At 49.9% G+C, this 14,077-nt stretch overlaps 1 protein-coding gene across 3 annotated transcripts in view; it reads right to left on the bottom strand.

The window, feature by feature from the left end:
* The window catches only part of SHROOM2 (shroom family member 2), a 130,660-nt gene that overhangs the window by 79,662 nt on the left and 36,921 nt on the right, over positions 1 to 14,077 (bottom strand). Inside the window, exon 1 of one of the 3 annotated variants that reach the window (XM_045996459.1) lies at positions 6,579 to 6,781. The exons of 1 other annotated variant lie outside the window; for it this stretch is intronic. In XM_045996459.1, coding sequence (XP_045852415.1) covers positions 6,579 to 6,755 — 177 coding nt within the window. In that variant the 5' untranslated portion in view covers positions 6,756 to 6,781. Of the gene's footprint in view, positions 1 to 6,578; positions 6,782 to 14,077 lie in introns of those variants that run through there. One more of the 3 variants, XM_045996458.1, reaches the window with a different exon arrangement.

Below are 14,077 nucleotides of genomic sequence, written 5' to 3'. Positions count from 1 at the left end.
CTTCTCGGATAAGCCGCCCGGCCTGCGCTATCTCTGTTCCAGCAGCCCGGAAAACCCCAGACGGACGGCAGAGGCGCAGGCCAGGGCCCAGCGCAGCGGGTGGGGGGTCGGGAGTGCTGTGCCCCACCACGCAGGAACTCGGCACACTCGGTGCTTGCCCGGGCCCCTGCGGGTGTGCCCACCTGCACGCCGTCTGTCAGCCTCTGTCAACTCCCAAGTCCCGCAGGCCTGACTGCGTCTTTCGGGGTGATGCACCCTTCCCCCTGCTCGCCTGCAGGAGTCCTCCCCAGAGTCGGAATCACCCCAGGAGGGGACAACCATGACATTTCCCGGCAGGGACAGAGGGGATGGGAGCAGGGGACAGCAGGAGGCCGCAGCAGGGGGCAGAAGCGGCTGGTGCTCCCGGACGCTGCAGCTGCTGGGCAAGCGGCAGAGAAGGACCCGGAGAGTCCCGGCCAGGGCTCCAGGGGCGGACAGCCGGGACTGGGGCACAGCATGCAGGACAGCAGACTCAACGGCCTTGGTTGTCCGCTCCCGTCCAGTGCCCGGGGCAAAGTCCTTAGAAAACCAGAACAATCCATTCAGCAGTGACACGGTCACTTTCAAATGAGCCAGAATTCTTTATAAATCCGGATCATTTATCTTTCTTGTAATTTGAAAATCAACATACAGAATACTTCTAAAGAGCAAAAAAAATTTTAATTACAAAAGCAAACAAGGTATGTAGAGGCAGAATTTATTATGTCTAAGAAACAGGCTAAAAAACCCTATAATGTCTTGCTTATTAAGACATATTGCATCTGCCCTAAAAAAAAAAAAATCTAGCAGGAATGGGGAGTCATTACATTTCTCCTCATCTAAGGCTTGTATCCCTTGCTGACAAAGAAAAATGGTATAAAACACTGTAACACAAAAAAACCTTGGAGCGTCTAAAATCTGACTGTTCAAACGCAATGGGACTGCGCGAAAGCAGGTTTTCCTGACACTACACACATTCCTCACCTCATCAGTAATATTATTTCTCCACAGTGAACTGAAGTCAGACTCAAACCCAAATAGCCAAATGATTATCTAACTTGGAACTCTTCTCTGTCACGAAAAAGAACAACACTGAAGGTTTAAGCTACTCTGACCATAAGGAGAGGGCACAAAAAAATCTGAAACGCTTTGCTGACTTTTTCCAACAGCCAACTTGTACAGGCTGAATCTTCGATCCTTAATGTTATTTATTTCTCCCGAGTTCATTCACAGCTTTGCAGCGAGAAAGGGGAAACACTCTTAGGTCTTAAGAAAAAAAAAAGTCAAAATAAAAGGACTTCATTTCCCTAACACAGCAGAGCCATAGCCCACAGCCAAGCTGGGCAAATTCGAAGCTTTGTGTTGTGGTTTGAGGGCGTGCAACCTTTTCCCAGATCACAGAACTGGCTTAGTAGCCCACCTCCTCTTTTTCCCAGGTTAAAGACGGAATTATTCACCAGTTAACTACAAACATGGAGTTACTCTTATGTGCTTAGTTTACGATAGGCAGAGTGTGGAGACGCAAGGCACAGACATGCCAAGAACCCCACCACATCCCCGGGGTTGTGCACGTTGGGGGTGAATGGAATCACCATTTCTTCCTGGTCCTGGGTTTAACACAACGTGGCCAAGCTCAGCAAAGTCATTTTTTTTTTTTAAAGATTTTATTTATTTATTTGACAGACAGAGATCACAAATAGGCAGAGAGGCAGGCAGAGAGAGAGAGGGGAAAGCAGGCTCCCTGCCGAGCAGAGAGCCCGATGCGGGACTCGATCCCAGGACCCTGGGACCATGACCCGAGCCGAAGGCAGAGGAATTAACCCACTGAGCCACCCAGGCGCCCCAGCAAAGTCATTTTTTAAAAATTATTTTTGTTATTTATTTGTCAGAGAGAGAGAGCGAGAGACTACACACACAAACAGGGGGAGCAGCAGAAAGAGGGAGAGGGAGAAGCAGGCTCTTCACTGATGTGGGACTTGATCCCAGGACCCTGGGATTATGACCTGAACTGAAGGCAGACGCTTCACCAACAGAGCCCCCCGCCCACCCCAGGCATCCCAGCAAAGTCATTTCTTAAAAGCTAGCTGCAGCCAGGCTTAATTTTTTTTTAAAGATTTTTTATATCTTTATTTAGCAGAGAGAGAGATCACAAGCAGGCAGAGAGAGGCAGGCAGAGAGAGAGGGGGAAGCAGGCTCCCCGCTGAGCAGAGAGCCCAATGTGGGACTCTATCCTAGGACCCTGAGATCATGACCTGAGCCGAAGGCAGAGGCTTAACCCACTGAGCCACCCAGGCACGCAGCCTGGCTTAATTTTGTCTCTCATGCTTTATGCAGTCCTGTAAGGTCAAAATTAGATGTGTAATATGTATTTGTCTGTTAGGACTGATATAGGACTACTTGGGATTTTTAAATCACTATTCAAAGAAGTAGGGAGGCAACTGTCTCCCATGACAGACTATAAAGAAATTCTATCCAAGGGCCTGGAAAATAGAGTCAGCACAGTAACAGCGACAGATTCCAAATACAGCTCAAATATCCGACACAACCGGCAAAGGTCCTCTTCACTGTGTGTGACATTCAGAACGTAAGAAGTGCATTTTTTTTTCTCTTTACAAGAGTGGACATTTTATAATTAAGATTTTTTAAAAGCCAGATTTAAAACGTAAGTGACAAAAGAAAAAGCAAACAATGTTCTTGGTCTCTTCATTTAAAGAAAGGTCCTTGAGGGGCGCCTGACTGACTTGGTCGGTGGAGCGTGTGACTCTTGATCTTGGGGTTGTTGGTTCGAGTCCCACACTGGGTGTAAAGCTTAGTTAAAAAAAAAAAAAAAGAAAAATCTTTGAAAAAAAGAAAAAGGAGAAAAAGAAGAGTCCTTGAATAGCTCTGTATCATGTATAACAGTCTTTGACGTGGTTTTGACATGAAATGTCATAAAATTATTGGTGCCAATCAAAATCACTGAGGAGGATTTTATAGTAAGACCAGAACCCCGTGTTCCTATTCATTCTGACTCTTCTCAATTTAGTATAATCCGACAATTTAAGAATGGCCATCCCGGGGGGTCTGGCTGACTCAGTCGGTGGAGTGCGCAACTCCTGATCTCGAGGTTGTGAGCTCGAGCCCCACACTGGGTGTAGAGATTACTTAAAAATAATACCTTTAAATAAAATAAATAAATAGGAACGCAAATGGCCTTGCCTCCGTGCTTCAAGTTCGTTTCTCTTCCCCTGCTTGGTTCCTGCAGAACCCAAACTGTTCATCTGCCGGCTTCTACTTCCACTCCTAAAAACAAGGAGCACCTGCGTGGCTCAGTATTAAACGTCTCAGGTCATGATCCCAGGGTCCTGGGATGGAGTCCCACATCGAGCTCCCTGCTCAGCCGGGAGCCTGCTTCTCCTGCTTGTGTGCTCTCTCTCTATCTCTGACAAATAAGCAAATTAATTAATCAACAAAAGAAAGAAACAATTGCAGGGAGGCCAGGCAAGTTTGCCCTCCCTCCAGCTGTCTAGAAAAGCACACCAAAGGCCACAAAGAGAGAGGTGTCGTGCCAGTCACTAGGAGAGGGAGGAATGAGTGGGCACCTTTACTCAGAGAGAAACTCAGAAGAGAGAACAGCCACCCCCGTCCGGTGCTTCGGGCAGCTCGGCCCGCTCTGGCCTCGGCACTCACGCCACGATAGAGGCTAGGTCTGGAGGTGGGCAGCAGCCCGGACCACCCCTCAAGGAGGAGAATCCTCTCCCCTCAGAGATCAGAGACTCAGAAGGGGAATGCACAGCAGCCCGACGTAGGACTCAGCAGCCTTCCAAACTGGCAAAGCAATGCGAGGTTATAGTGGGGGATATGCTTTAGCGTGGCATGGGTCCTACCTGAAATGTAATGAATTTATATTCCCCTGCCCCCCAGCTCGAATTTAAATACGATTACTGCTACTGAGACTAACCGTTTTATACCTATTCCTTGCAACAGAGTTCTCAGGAAGCTACTGCAGACAAAAGGTGAACCTGTTCAGTCTGAGGTTTCCTTAAATAAAAACAAACATATAAATATACCTACCACGCAAGCATTAGGTGAATTCCTAACGCCTGTCATCAGGTGTTTTATTACAGTATATCCGGCCTGAAGTGTCGGCAACATACAAAATTCAAAAGCACAAACGAAACTAAAGAGAACGTGGGCACAGCCACGCAGGGGAGAAGACCGCATGAAGACGGAGCCGGAGACTGGAGCGCTGCAACCACAAGCCCAGGAACGCCACCGGTTGCCTGGAACCACCAGAAGCTGGAAGAAAGCAAGGAAGGATCGTCCCCAGAGTCTTGCTGACGCCTGCTTTCTACCAACCAGCTTCCAGAACTGTGAGACAGTAAACTTGAGTGGCCACTATGCAGTCCTGGGTTATGACAGCCCTGGGGAACTTCTGCATCACATTTTGCCGCAAAGACAAGGCTACGATGAAAATGGACACAAGACCTTCTGGCACAGCGACTTAAAGGTTCCAGGATAAGACCATGTTTGGAGCAAGGGCGTTCTGAAGACCCCGCAGCAGCACCCCTACTAGCCACCTGCCTTCTGGAGACCCGGCAGGAGGAGGGCAACACCCTGCCCCTCCGAGCCATAAGGGATCTCCCCCGACCCAACCAAGGACAGGCTGGGGGGCTCCCTTATGAGCGGGTGGTGCCAGGTCTGATAAGCACCCAAGAAGCAATCACATGAAGATAGGCTTTTTTCTCTTTCTTTTTTAAGGGGTTTACTTATCCATTTGAGAGAGACACAGAGCACACAAGCAGCAGGGAAAGGCAGAGGGAGAGGGAGAAGTAGGCTTCCTGCTGAGCCAGCCAGGAGCCTGACTTGGGGCTCGATCCCAGAACCTGGAGATCAAGACCGGAGCCAAAAGCAGGCACCCAACCATCTGAGCCACCCAGGCGTCCCAGTTTTCTTTTTCTCTTAAAGGAAATCATCTACAAAGCCCAAGAGGTACATTCACAAACCTTTAAAGATGTTTTCTGGATTGTTTTATATTGTATGCGGGGGGAGGAGGGACAGGAAGGGTGCAGGGTAACGCAGACACAGAGGACTACATCATCCTTTGTTGAAAACTCACAGGCTGGGTGCCAGGGACTGAAGAAAGAGCTTAAATGTCCAGCTTTCCCCAGAGATACAAACACACACTTGGGTCAAACCACTGTTCTTTTCTGGGCCTTTGTTTCCTTACCCATCAAAATCAGCAATTCCACCCTGAGTGGATTTCTTTCGGCTTTCCAATCTGGAAACTCCGGTTCTACAATCATTCTTGCGGTGGGGTCTAATTCGACAGTTCGTGAGGATCTGTGCATGACTGAGGGGTGAATTGTGCTCCCAGGGGAGACTGGGGTAACAGAAAGCAACCCTTTGACGACCCAGCTCAAAGAGAAATTCAAGGAGGTGGTAGGAAGAATGAAGCCCCAGATGTTAAGAAAAGCCAGCAAGCAGTGAGACAGATCCTTACAGGATAATTGCACCAGGGGTTGGGGCAGCGGAAGGGAATACGTTTGGTACCACCTAAGCTGCCAAGGCACGGTGGGGGGAGGTCCTTCTTAAAAGCAGAACATGGGGGGGGGTGCATGGGGGGGGCTCTGGTCATGATCCCAGGGTCCTGAGATGGAGTCCCTCATCAGACTCCCTGCTCAGCGGGGAGTCTGCCTCTCCCTCTCCCTCTCCCCCTGCTTGTGCTCTCACTCTCTCTCATGCTCTCTCTGTCATAAATAAATAAAATCTTAAAAAAAAAAAAAAAAAGAAGCAAGTAGAGCGTGGAAAACTGTGCTGTTAAGTGAATACTGCAATCAGTCATCTTTAGTGGAATGTGCTGTCGGGCGCTAACGCGGGGTTTGTGCAGACTGCCACAGAGCCTTTTCATGGACACTAACCTCCCCAAAGGTCTGAATGGCCCAGCCAGCTGATAGTGATGCCCTGCCTTCCCACAGATGTCTATCTTCACGAGAGACTGCCTTTAATGAGCAGGCCCTTTCTACTGGGCGGTAACTCTTGAAAGAAGCAGAAGAAGCCTGTCACTGCCTCTTTCTCTAATTCAGTGAACGCCTGTTAATCCACAACCAGAAGTTGAAGGGATCAAACACACTCTAGTCACTTGGGGAACGTCCTGGGTTCTAACTCCAAGCTGAACAGTCAATAATTAACAGAGGGAAAAGAAAATTTAACAGAGAGTTTCTACAGAGTAAGATTTTCAGCTTTTTATCCTTATAAAGGCAGGACAGAGCAGAAGCTAAAAGCATACACCGTAAGCAAAACGTGAAAGCAGCAGTGTGGACAGGGCACGCTGAAATTCTGTACCTTTCCCCATTTCGGTTTTTTAAGATTTTATTTATCTGACAGACAGAGATCACAAGTAAGCAGAAAGACAGGCAGAGAGAGAGAGGGGGAAGCAGGGTCCCTGCTGAGCAGAGAGCCCGATGCGGGGCTTGATCCCAGGACCCTGAGATCATGACCTGAGCCGAAGGCAGAGGCTTTAACCCACTGAGCCACCCCCACCCAGGTGCCTCTACCTTTCCGCATTTCTACACACGCACCTGAATGACAGCACTGTCTCCACAGAGACACTGCAGGAAAGTTCTGTCCGCATGCCTAGGCGAGGAGCTCAAACATCCGGGTGGCAGGCACGGCGCTGCTGGTTTGAGCCCCAGCCTGCGGGACGGCCAGTAAGCACAAGAGGCGCGGATGTGACCAGGTAACCCTGCGCTCCCCATCACTCCGGGCTCCCACAGAGATACTCCGGCTCTCGATAGCAAAGTGGCATCTATTTCAAGGATCTAGGAAATCACGGAAATCCCAGGACTGAGAACGGCCCCAAAGGTTCCAGAGAGCGAAAAGAGCAGGAAAGCAGGAAGTCAGCAAAGGCCTCAGGGCAGACACCTACTGGTCACGATGTAATGTGTGAACATGTACTATGTAGATGAACGGATACTACGATGTATGCGAAGGAGCCAGGACTACTACTCAGCAATGCGGTGAACTCTTGATCCAGTACCCTGGATGAATCTCCAGAGAATTAAGCTCTGTGAAAACTGCCAGTCCCGAGGGTATAGGATTAGGTACTATTCTTAAAATCCAGTTGTAGAAACGGTGGCTAGGGCTTCAGGGTGGGATGGGGCTGGCGTGAACTGGCATGGATCCTCGTGGTGAGGGAAAGGTGCTGTATCTTGACTACCCACATCAATATCCCGGCTGGGACGCTGCTACTAGAGTTTTGCAAGGCATAACCACCAGGGGAACCTCTATCTTTTTACGTTGGCAACTGAATCTACAGTTATTGCATTAAGTAAGTGCTTAATTTGCGGTGGGGGGAGACGGGCAAAAACATCATGAGGCTACCAGGCTTCAACCAGGGGCAGGAGGCAAAGAGATTTCGTTGACCCGTAGACGGTCATGGTGACAAGTAGGGGGTCCTCCTGACGAAGCCTAACAATGGGGAGATTTTTATAAGGAAATGGGGGTGCCATGAGGAAGGGGAAATGTGAGCCATGAAACCCAACAGTACGGACATCCACTACGCACTGTGGAGGAGATGGGGAACTCTCTGTAGCTGAAAAGCAGGTGAGTAACGAACTGTATGACTTGAAGCTACTTTTACAAGTATTGCCGGAGCACCTGGGTGGCTCAGTCGGTTAAGTGTCTGCCTTTGGCTCAGGTCACCATCCAGGGTCCTGGGATCAACCCTGCATCGGGCTCCCTGCTCAGCATGGAGTCTGCATCTCTTTGTCCCTCTCAGCACTTGTGTTCTCTCACCCCCTTGCTCGCTCTGTCTCAAATAAATAAAATCTTAAAAAAAAAAAAAGTATTTCCAAAAAGACTCTACCAAAGTTCCATAAACACCACTTATTGTCACAGACACTCAGGAGGCTGTCAGCAAGTCAGCCATAGAAAAAATTAACCGGAAGTTACAGAGATCAAAGGAACCCCAGGGGGCGGGGGTCTATAGCACAGGGCACACAGCCCCCTTCTCTCATTCTCACCACAGTGTTAGGTTTCAACAGCATTAAAGGCACTCAGTTTTTATAATAAAGTATATTTTCCAAATTAATTGACAGCTGCACACTAGTATCAGTAATAGTTTACCGATGTGAGTATGTCTAATTCAACGAAACACAAGACCCTGGGATTTAGATGTGGTGTCCCTCTGAGCTTAATAAGAGGTCTTCTTAGTAACATTATATACGTGTGTGTGTATATGTGTGTGTGTGTGCATACACACACACACACACATTTTTTAAGCAGGCTCCAATGCAGACCGTGAACTCAGGATCCGGAAATCCAGACCCGAGCCGAGATGAAGAGCCGGACCCTCAACTGACTGAGCCACCCAGGTGCCCATTTAGTAAGAGATTTTTAACTACATGCTCATTCGAGTACATATTGGGCAGTTTCTAAAGGAACAGGCCTTTGAAGTTGAGAAAGTAGTCCTGCCTTATTTTGGGTCGACTGCTAGTAGGACTTGTGAACAGATGATCAAAAGGCTGAAATAATAACACATTGCTGGAGTTCGGGACAATTATGAAACTGTCACGTGACAAATCCAAATCAGACCCAACTCCTCTCCCTGGAAGTCTTCATGTAGTACACTGCCGAGTACAGAGCCTAGCTAATGGTAAGCACTCAGACACTTTCTGGACCAAAAAAAAAAAAAGAATGCGTGAAAACAACCCAAGACTTGCCTCTCTCCTACAATCCATTCCTTCTCCCACCATTCCTCATATCTCCCATAAACCATTTCTTCTCCCACCGTGCCCAACGGCTCCCACAATCCGTTTCTTCTGCCACCATGCTTCACATTCCCCATAAACCATTTCTTCTTCCATCATTCTTCACTTCTCCCACAATCCATTCCCGTTCCCACAATCCCCTGCCTCTCTCACAGTCTATTCCTTCAGCCGCCATGTCTCCCATCTCCCATAAACCATTCCTTCTCCCACCATGCCCCACATCTCCCACAATCCTCTACTTTTCCCACCATGCTTGAGGTATCCCACAAATCATTGCTTCTCCCACCTTTCCTCACTTCTCCCACAGGCGGGGCATAAAAAAAAAAGCACGAAAAAATAATGCCGCACTTGTATAATGAGTGCTCCCTTGTCATTTACCCTCACCTTATTAAAAAACCAAAGGGCAATACCATGCATAAAGTATTCATAAATGTTTGGAAAATCTTTTTTTTTTAAGATTTATTTATTTGGGGTGCCTGGATGGCTTAGTAGGTTAAGCGTCTACCTTGGGCTCAGGTCATGATCCCAGGACCCTGGGATCAAGCTCCACATCGGGCTCCCTGCTCAGTGGGGAGCCTGCTTTTCCCTCTGCCTACGGTTCTTCCTGCTTGTGCTCTTGCTCTGTCTCAAATAAATAAGTAAAATCTCAAAAAAAGATCTGAGAGGGAGTAAGAGAGAGAACGCGCACGCACAAGCAGGAGCATGGCGGGGGGGCAACGGAAGGGGAAAGAGAATCTCAAGCAGACTGTGCACTGATTGTGCACTCACAACCCTGAGATCAACCCTGAGCAGAAATCAAGCGTCGGATGCCTAACTCTCCATAATGGAAGGAACAAGGTCAACAAGATGAAGGAGAGACGGTGAGTGAGTAGCGTCCAAGTAGCGGCCTCCACCAGGCCCCGTTCCTGCCGGTGGCACGTCCAGGCTGTCCCACGGTGAGCATGTAAGTACAGAGGACGTGACCTGTTTCCTGAGCCCTCACATGGCTGTAGCCTTTAGCATTCTTGCACCAGTTGCCAAAAAAAGCCACCCCGGGATGGTTTAGCGCTGCCGATGGGCCGTGCTTATGGGGCAGGGACAGAGGCTGCATGGTGATCCCATGCTCTGTATTTCTCTCTCTCTCACACACACACACGTGGACGGACAGATGGCCAAGTCTGGATGTACTGTTAGCTGTACTATTGGGTAAACGTTCTTGCCCTGAGGATGGTTCTAAGTGGATGGTCCTTTGCTCTAGCTCTTTAGGTGATCAAGGCAGATGCATGGACCAGAACGTGTGTGTTCCAGGAACAGCAACACAAGACCCTTCACTGAACAGCTCACTTGGTGACGCTGGGCTGGGTTCCTGGCATGCACTATGAAACCTTTCCCCATTGGAAATGTACCTAGGAACACCCCTATCTTGGAGATAAAACAGATTCATGAGGCTAAAAAGTTGGCCAAAGGGCAGTTTATTCAGCTCAGAGATATGAAGTCACTCATTCAAGGTCATATATCCAATTAGTGGTGAAACATAAAACATATCCTATAGTTTCCCTCTCCTGGTAACCCTGTAGCGAAAGATTTTTATCTCCTAGGACTTGCCTCTCAGTAGGCTCCAAGGCATGGGGGGTATTAACTCCCTGATTACATCAGATCCTCGCATCCCTCCCCTACACCATGTGTAAGGAGAAATGCAGCCACAGGTGCGAAGGAGGAAAGAAAAACCATTTTTTAAAAGTTAATTCCACTAGGACATGATAAAAGCAAAGGGGAGAAATCCTTAGAATCAGCCAGCACCCAATGAGACTGGGGAATGCAGTGCACGGAAGGCAGCACAAGCGTGTTGGCAGGACATCAGAACGCAGGCTGCGAACTCACTCGTGAGGACAAGAATACAGAGTGAATCACATCCCAAGTAGCATTCATCCGTCCAGAGCGGCCGAGGCGCCCCCCACCGACTTCGTAGGAACCGCACAGCTGACAGCGCTGGTCGCCGGTCACTTATTCTCTCTAGACCCCCTGGTTCCTCGGCTAGCCCCTCCCTTCCACCCTTCCTCAAACGCCCGCGTGTCTGGACGCCCACTCACCACCGCCCCTCTCGTGCTCACCTGCGAGTACCTGGGTACGTTGGCGTTTTGCACTGGTATCTGGATTCACGCAGCTTTTAGGACAAGATCAATCAATCCCACCTTCCTTTGGAGCACACTGCATTCCAACATGCTGTGGTCACTCACTGCAGGAGCCTTTGTGACAGCATCTCATGCAGAGACCAGGACAGGCCCTGAAAGTCCCTAAGATGAGTATCACTCCCTAAGCACGTTATCTTATGCTTCAGAATGAAGCCCCAACCCGCGGAGGGCCCAACTCCTTGCCCCCAGGTTTGATGGCTATCATGGCAGTATGCCAGGCTTACTCCACGAGGAGAGGCGCCTGGTTTCGTGAATACTGAGCTGAAGCCAATTCAAGCACAGAACAATAAGAGCAGTTAACAGCTTTAGCAAACCTAAAAGACAAAACCCAACAGATCAAAGGCGATATTCTAGCAGTTGGATTATCCTCTTAAAAATGGGAAGTTGAGGGGCACCTGGGTGGCTCAGTGGGTTAAGCCTCTACCTTAGGCTCAGGTCACGGTTTCGGGGTCCTGGGATCGAGCCCCGCATCGGGCTCTCTGCTCAGCAGGGAGCCTGCTTCCCCTCTCTCTCTGCCTATTTTGTGATCTCTCTTTCTCTCTGCCAAATAAATAAATAAAATCTTAAAAAAAAAAAAAGGGAAGTTGATGTGTCTTGGAGTCCAGATTCCATGGATGAAATTCCAGGAAAGGAAATGAAACCCAGAAGCAGCTAGCATGAATCTCAATGCTGTAGTGAACTGGTTACAAAGCGCCTGTGGGAAAACGGAATCTTCTGGAAGGCAGATCCCAACCACAGAGTAGCCAGGATAAGCTCTGAGGCAAGAGATCTCAAATCTGTGTTCAAGATGGCTGATCTCTGGGGAAGGATGAAAAGGGACCACAAAGAGGTCAAGCCACAAAGAATTTTCAAAAGTACCCTGAAACATACACACGTACACACACATACACCCCTGCAGTTCAGGAGACAAACTGAGTGACCTCCTCTAGCCCCAAGCAAGAACACACATACATCTGCTACACGAAGAGTGAAAAACCTAGACCCAGATGTACATGCGCAGTCCGTGTACAAGAACGACCAGCAGAGACCAAAGTAATCTACGGTGTGAAAATTTAAGATTTAGTATCTTTAGGGGCAAGGCCCAATGGTGCTCTGGGGCCTAGTACATGTAGACAGGAAGGTTCTCTCTCTCTTTCTTTTTAATAAATCAATCTTTTTCCCCCCGGAGATTTTATTTATTTGAGAAAGAGTGAGAGCACGCAAGCAGGAGGCTCAGCGGGAGGGGCAGAAGGAGAAGCAGACTTGCTGCCGACACGGACCCTGATGCAGGGCTTGATCCCAGGACTCTGAGCCCACGACCTGAAGTGGTCAGACGCTCAACCGACTGAGCCACCCAGGCGCCCCAGGAATGTTCTGCTTCTTGATGTGGACAACGAATTACACACCCGTGTTTGCTCCGTGAAGATTCACGTGGCTGTCCTAGCCGCCTGGTCACTTTTCTGAATGCAGCTATGTTTCACTCTCAAAATACATCTATTAACAAATGAAGGGAACCCACCATTCCCAACAAATCCTAACAGCAACGACATTCAGAGGACACGCAGCAGCCCGTCCCCGAGAGCTCCTTTCCAGACGGAACCAACTCTTCTTTGGGGTGCGGAGTGGCACCTCCTTAGGCCACAGACATCGGAACACTGGCGTCAGGGAGCTCCCGTCCGAGAGCTGTATCCAGCAACAGGCCAGCTCCTTCCCTGCTGAGAGGCCTAGGGCCCCTAGAGTCAAGGTTATGCTGACGGATAAAAGGCATCTTGGCAGAAGCATCAGGAAACCAGGATGTGGTCTCCAGTTGTGGCCAGGGAGAAGAATGCCATACACCAAGGCATCTGGGTAAGGCACAGGGTCCAGACCAGCAGCCCTGGTCATCCCCCTTCCCCGAGGCCGGACTGCAGCCGCCAAGCATGATGTCCAACCCCCGGGGCAGTGAGTCTGCAGCAGAGGGAGAGACCGAGACTCAGGAGGGCAGAGTAAGGTAGAAAGGCGGGCCGCCAGGAGCCAGGAAGGGCTAAGCATCCAGACAAAGTTCACCCCTGGGCTCTGAGCCCTTTCAACTCTGGAAGCTTCCACCCCCTCATCCTTCCCGACAACTAGAGACAATAAAAGCCTTTGTTTTCAAGAGAAAAAACATCTGGGAGGAGGGGATGCTAGCTTGAAGTGAAACCCTGCCCTTTCAGCAGCAGGCTCTGGGGGAGACACTCCGGAGAACTGTGACCTGGTCTGGTGGCTCAGGCCTGCCCCTCCGTCAGCACTGGCGCGTGGCTCCAGGATCTCGGAAACCGTCAAGAGCCACAGAGACCCCTGGTAAGCAGCCCGGCAGATGCCAGGTGCCTGGCAAACACCTGCACATGAACACACCGGACTGTTACCCAGAGAGGGACTCACCTAGAAAAAAAAGCCTGGGTGGCTCAGTGGATTAAGCCACTGCCTTCGGCTCAGGTCATGATCTCAGGGTCGTGGGATCGAGCCCCGCATCGGGCTCTCTGCTCTGCAGGGAGCCTGCTTCCTCTCTCTCTGCCTGCCTCTCTGCCTACTTGTGATCTCTCTCTCTGTCAAATAAATAAATAAAATCTTTATAAAAAAAAAAAAAAAAAAAAAGCCGAGAAACGAAAGCAAAAATAACTACAAAGCACAAGGAAGAGGCATGGCTCTATGTACTGCCGGAGCTGCGCCAGGGGCGGCACCGACCCGCTGCCACGGCGGCCACGGGGCCCGCCACACCTGGAACGGCAAAGTCCGCTCTTCGAGATGATGCGCCGACTCCCACGCCGCAGAGGGAGCATCCTCTGTCGGCCCCACAGGACGAGATCTGCCCCAACGAGGGCCCCTGCCGACGTGGGGGTAAGAGGTTCTCGGCAGCATGTGCACTCCCGAGATGCCCAACACTACCTGGGAGCTTGAAATCTTTCAGTGTGAAATGAAGGATGAAGGACAGGACGAACACCACAAACACGGGACACGCGCGGCAGGCTCTCCCGCCCCAAACGGTCAGCTCTACCGACACAGGACGGCACAGCAGCACTGATCCCCGGTCCCCCCCAAACCCCAGCCCCCAATACGCGTCCGTTGGGGCTGCCATAACAAATTCTGCACACAGGGTGGCTTAAACAACAGCAATTTATTTCCGCACAGTTCGAGGCTGGA

This window comes from Meles meles, chromosome X (genome assembly GCF_922984935.1).
Source record: "Meles meles chromosome X, mMelMel3.1 paternal haplotype, whole genome shotgun sequence".
Classification (NCBI taxonomy): Eukaryota; Metazoa; Chordata; class Mammalia; order Carnivora; family Mustelidae; genus Meles; species Meles meles.
This window is presented reverse-complemented; position numbering and strand designations above follow the sequence as displayed.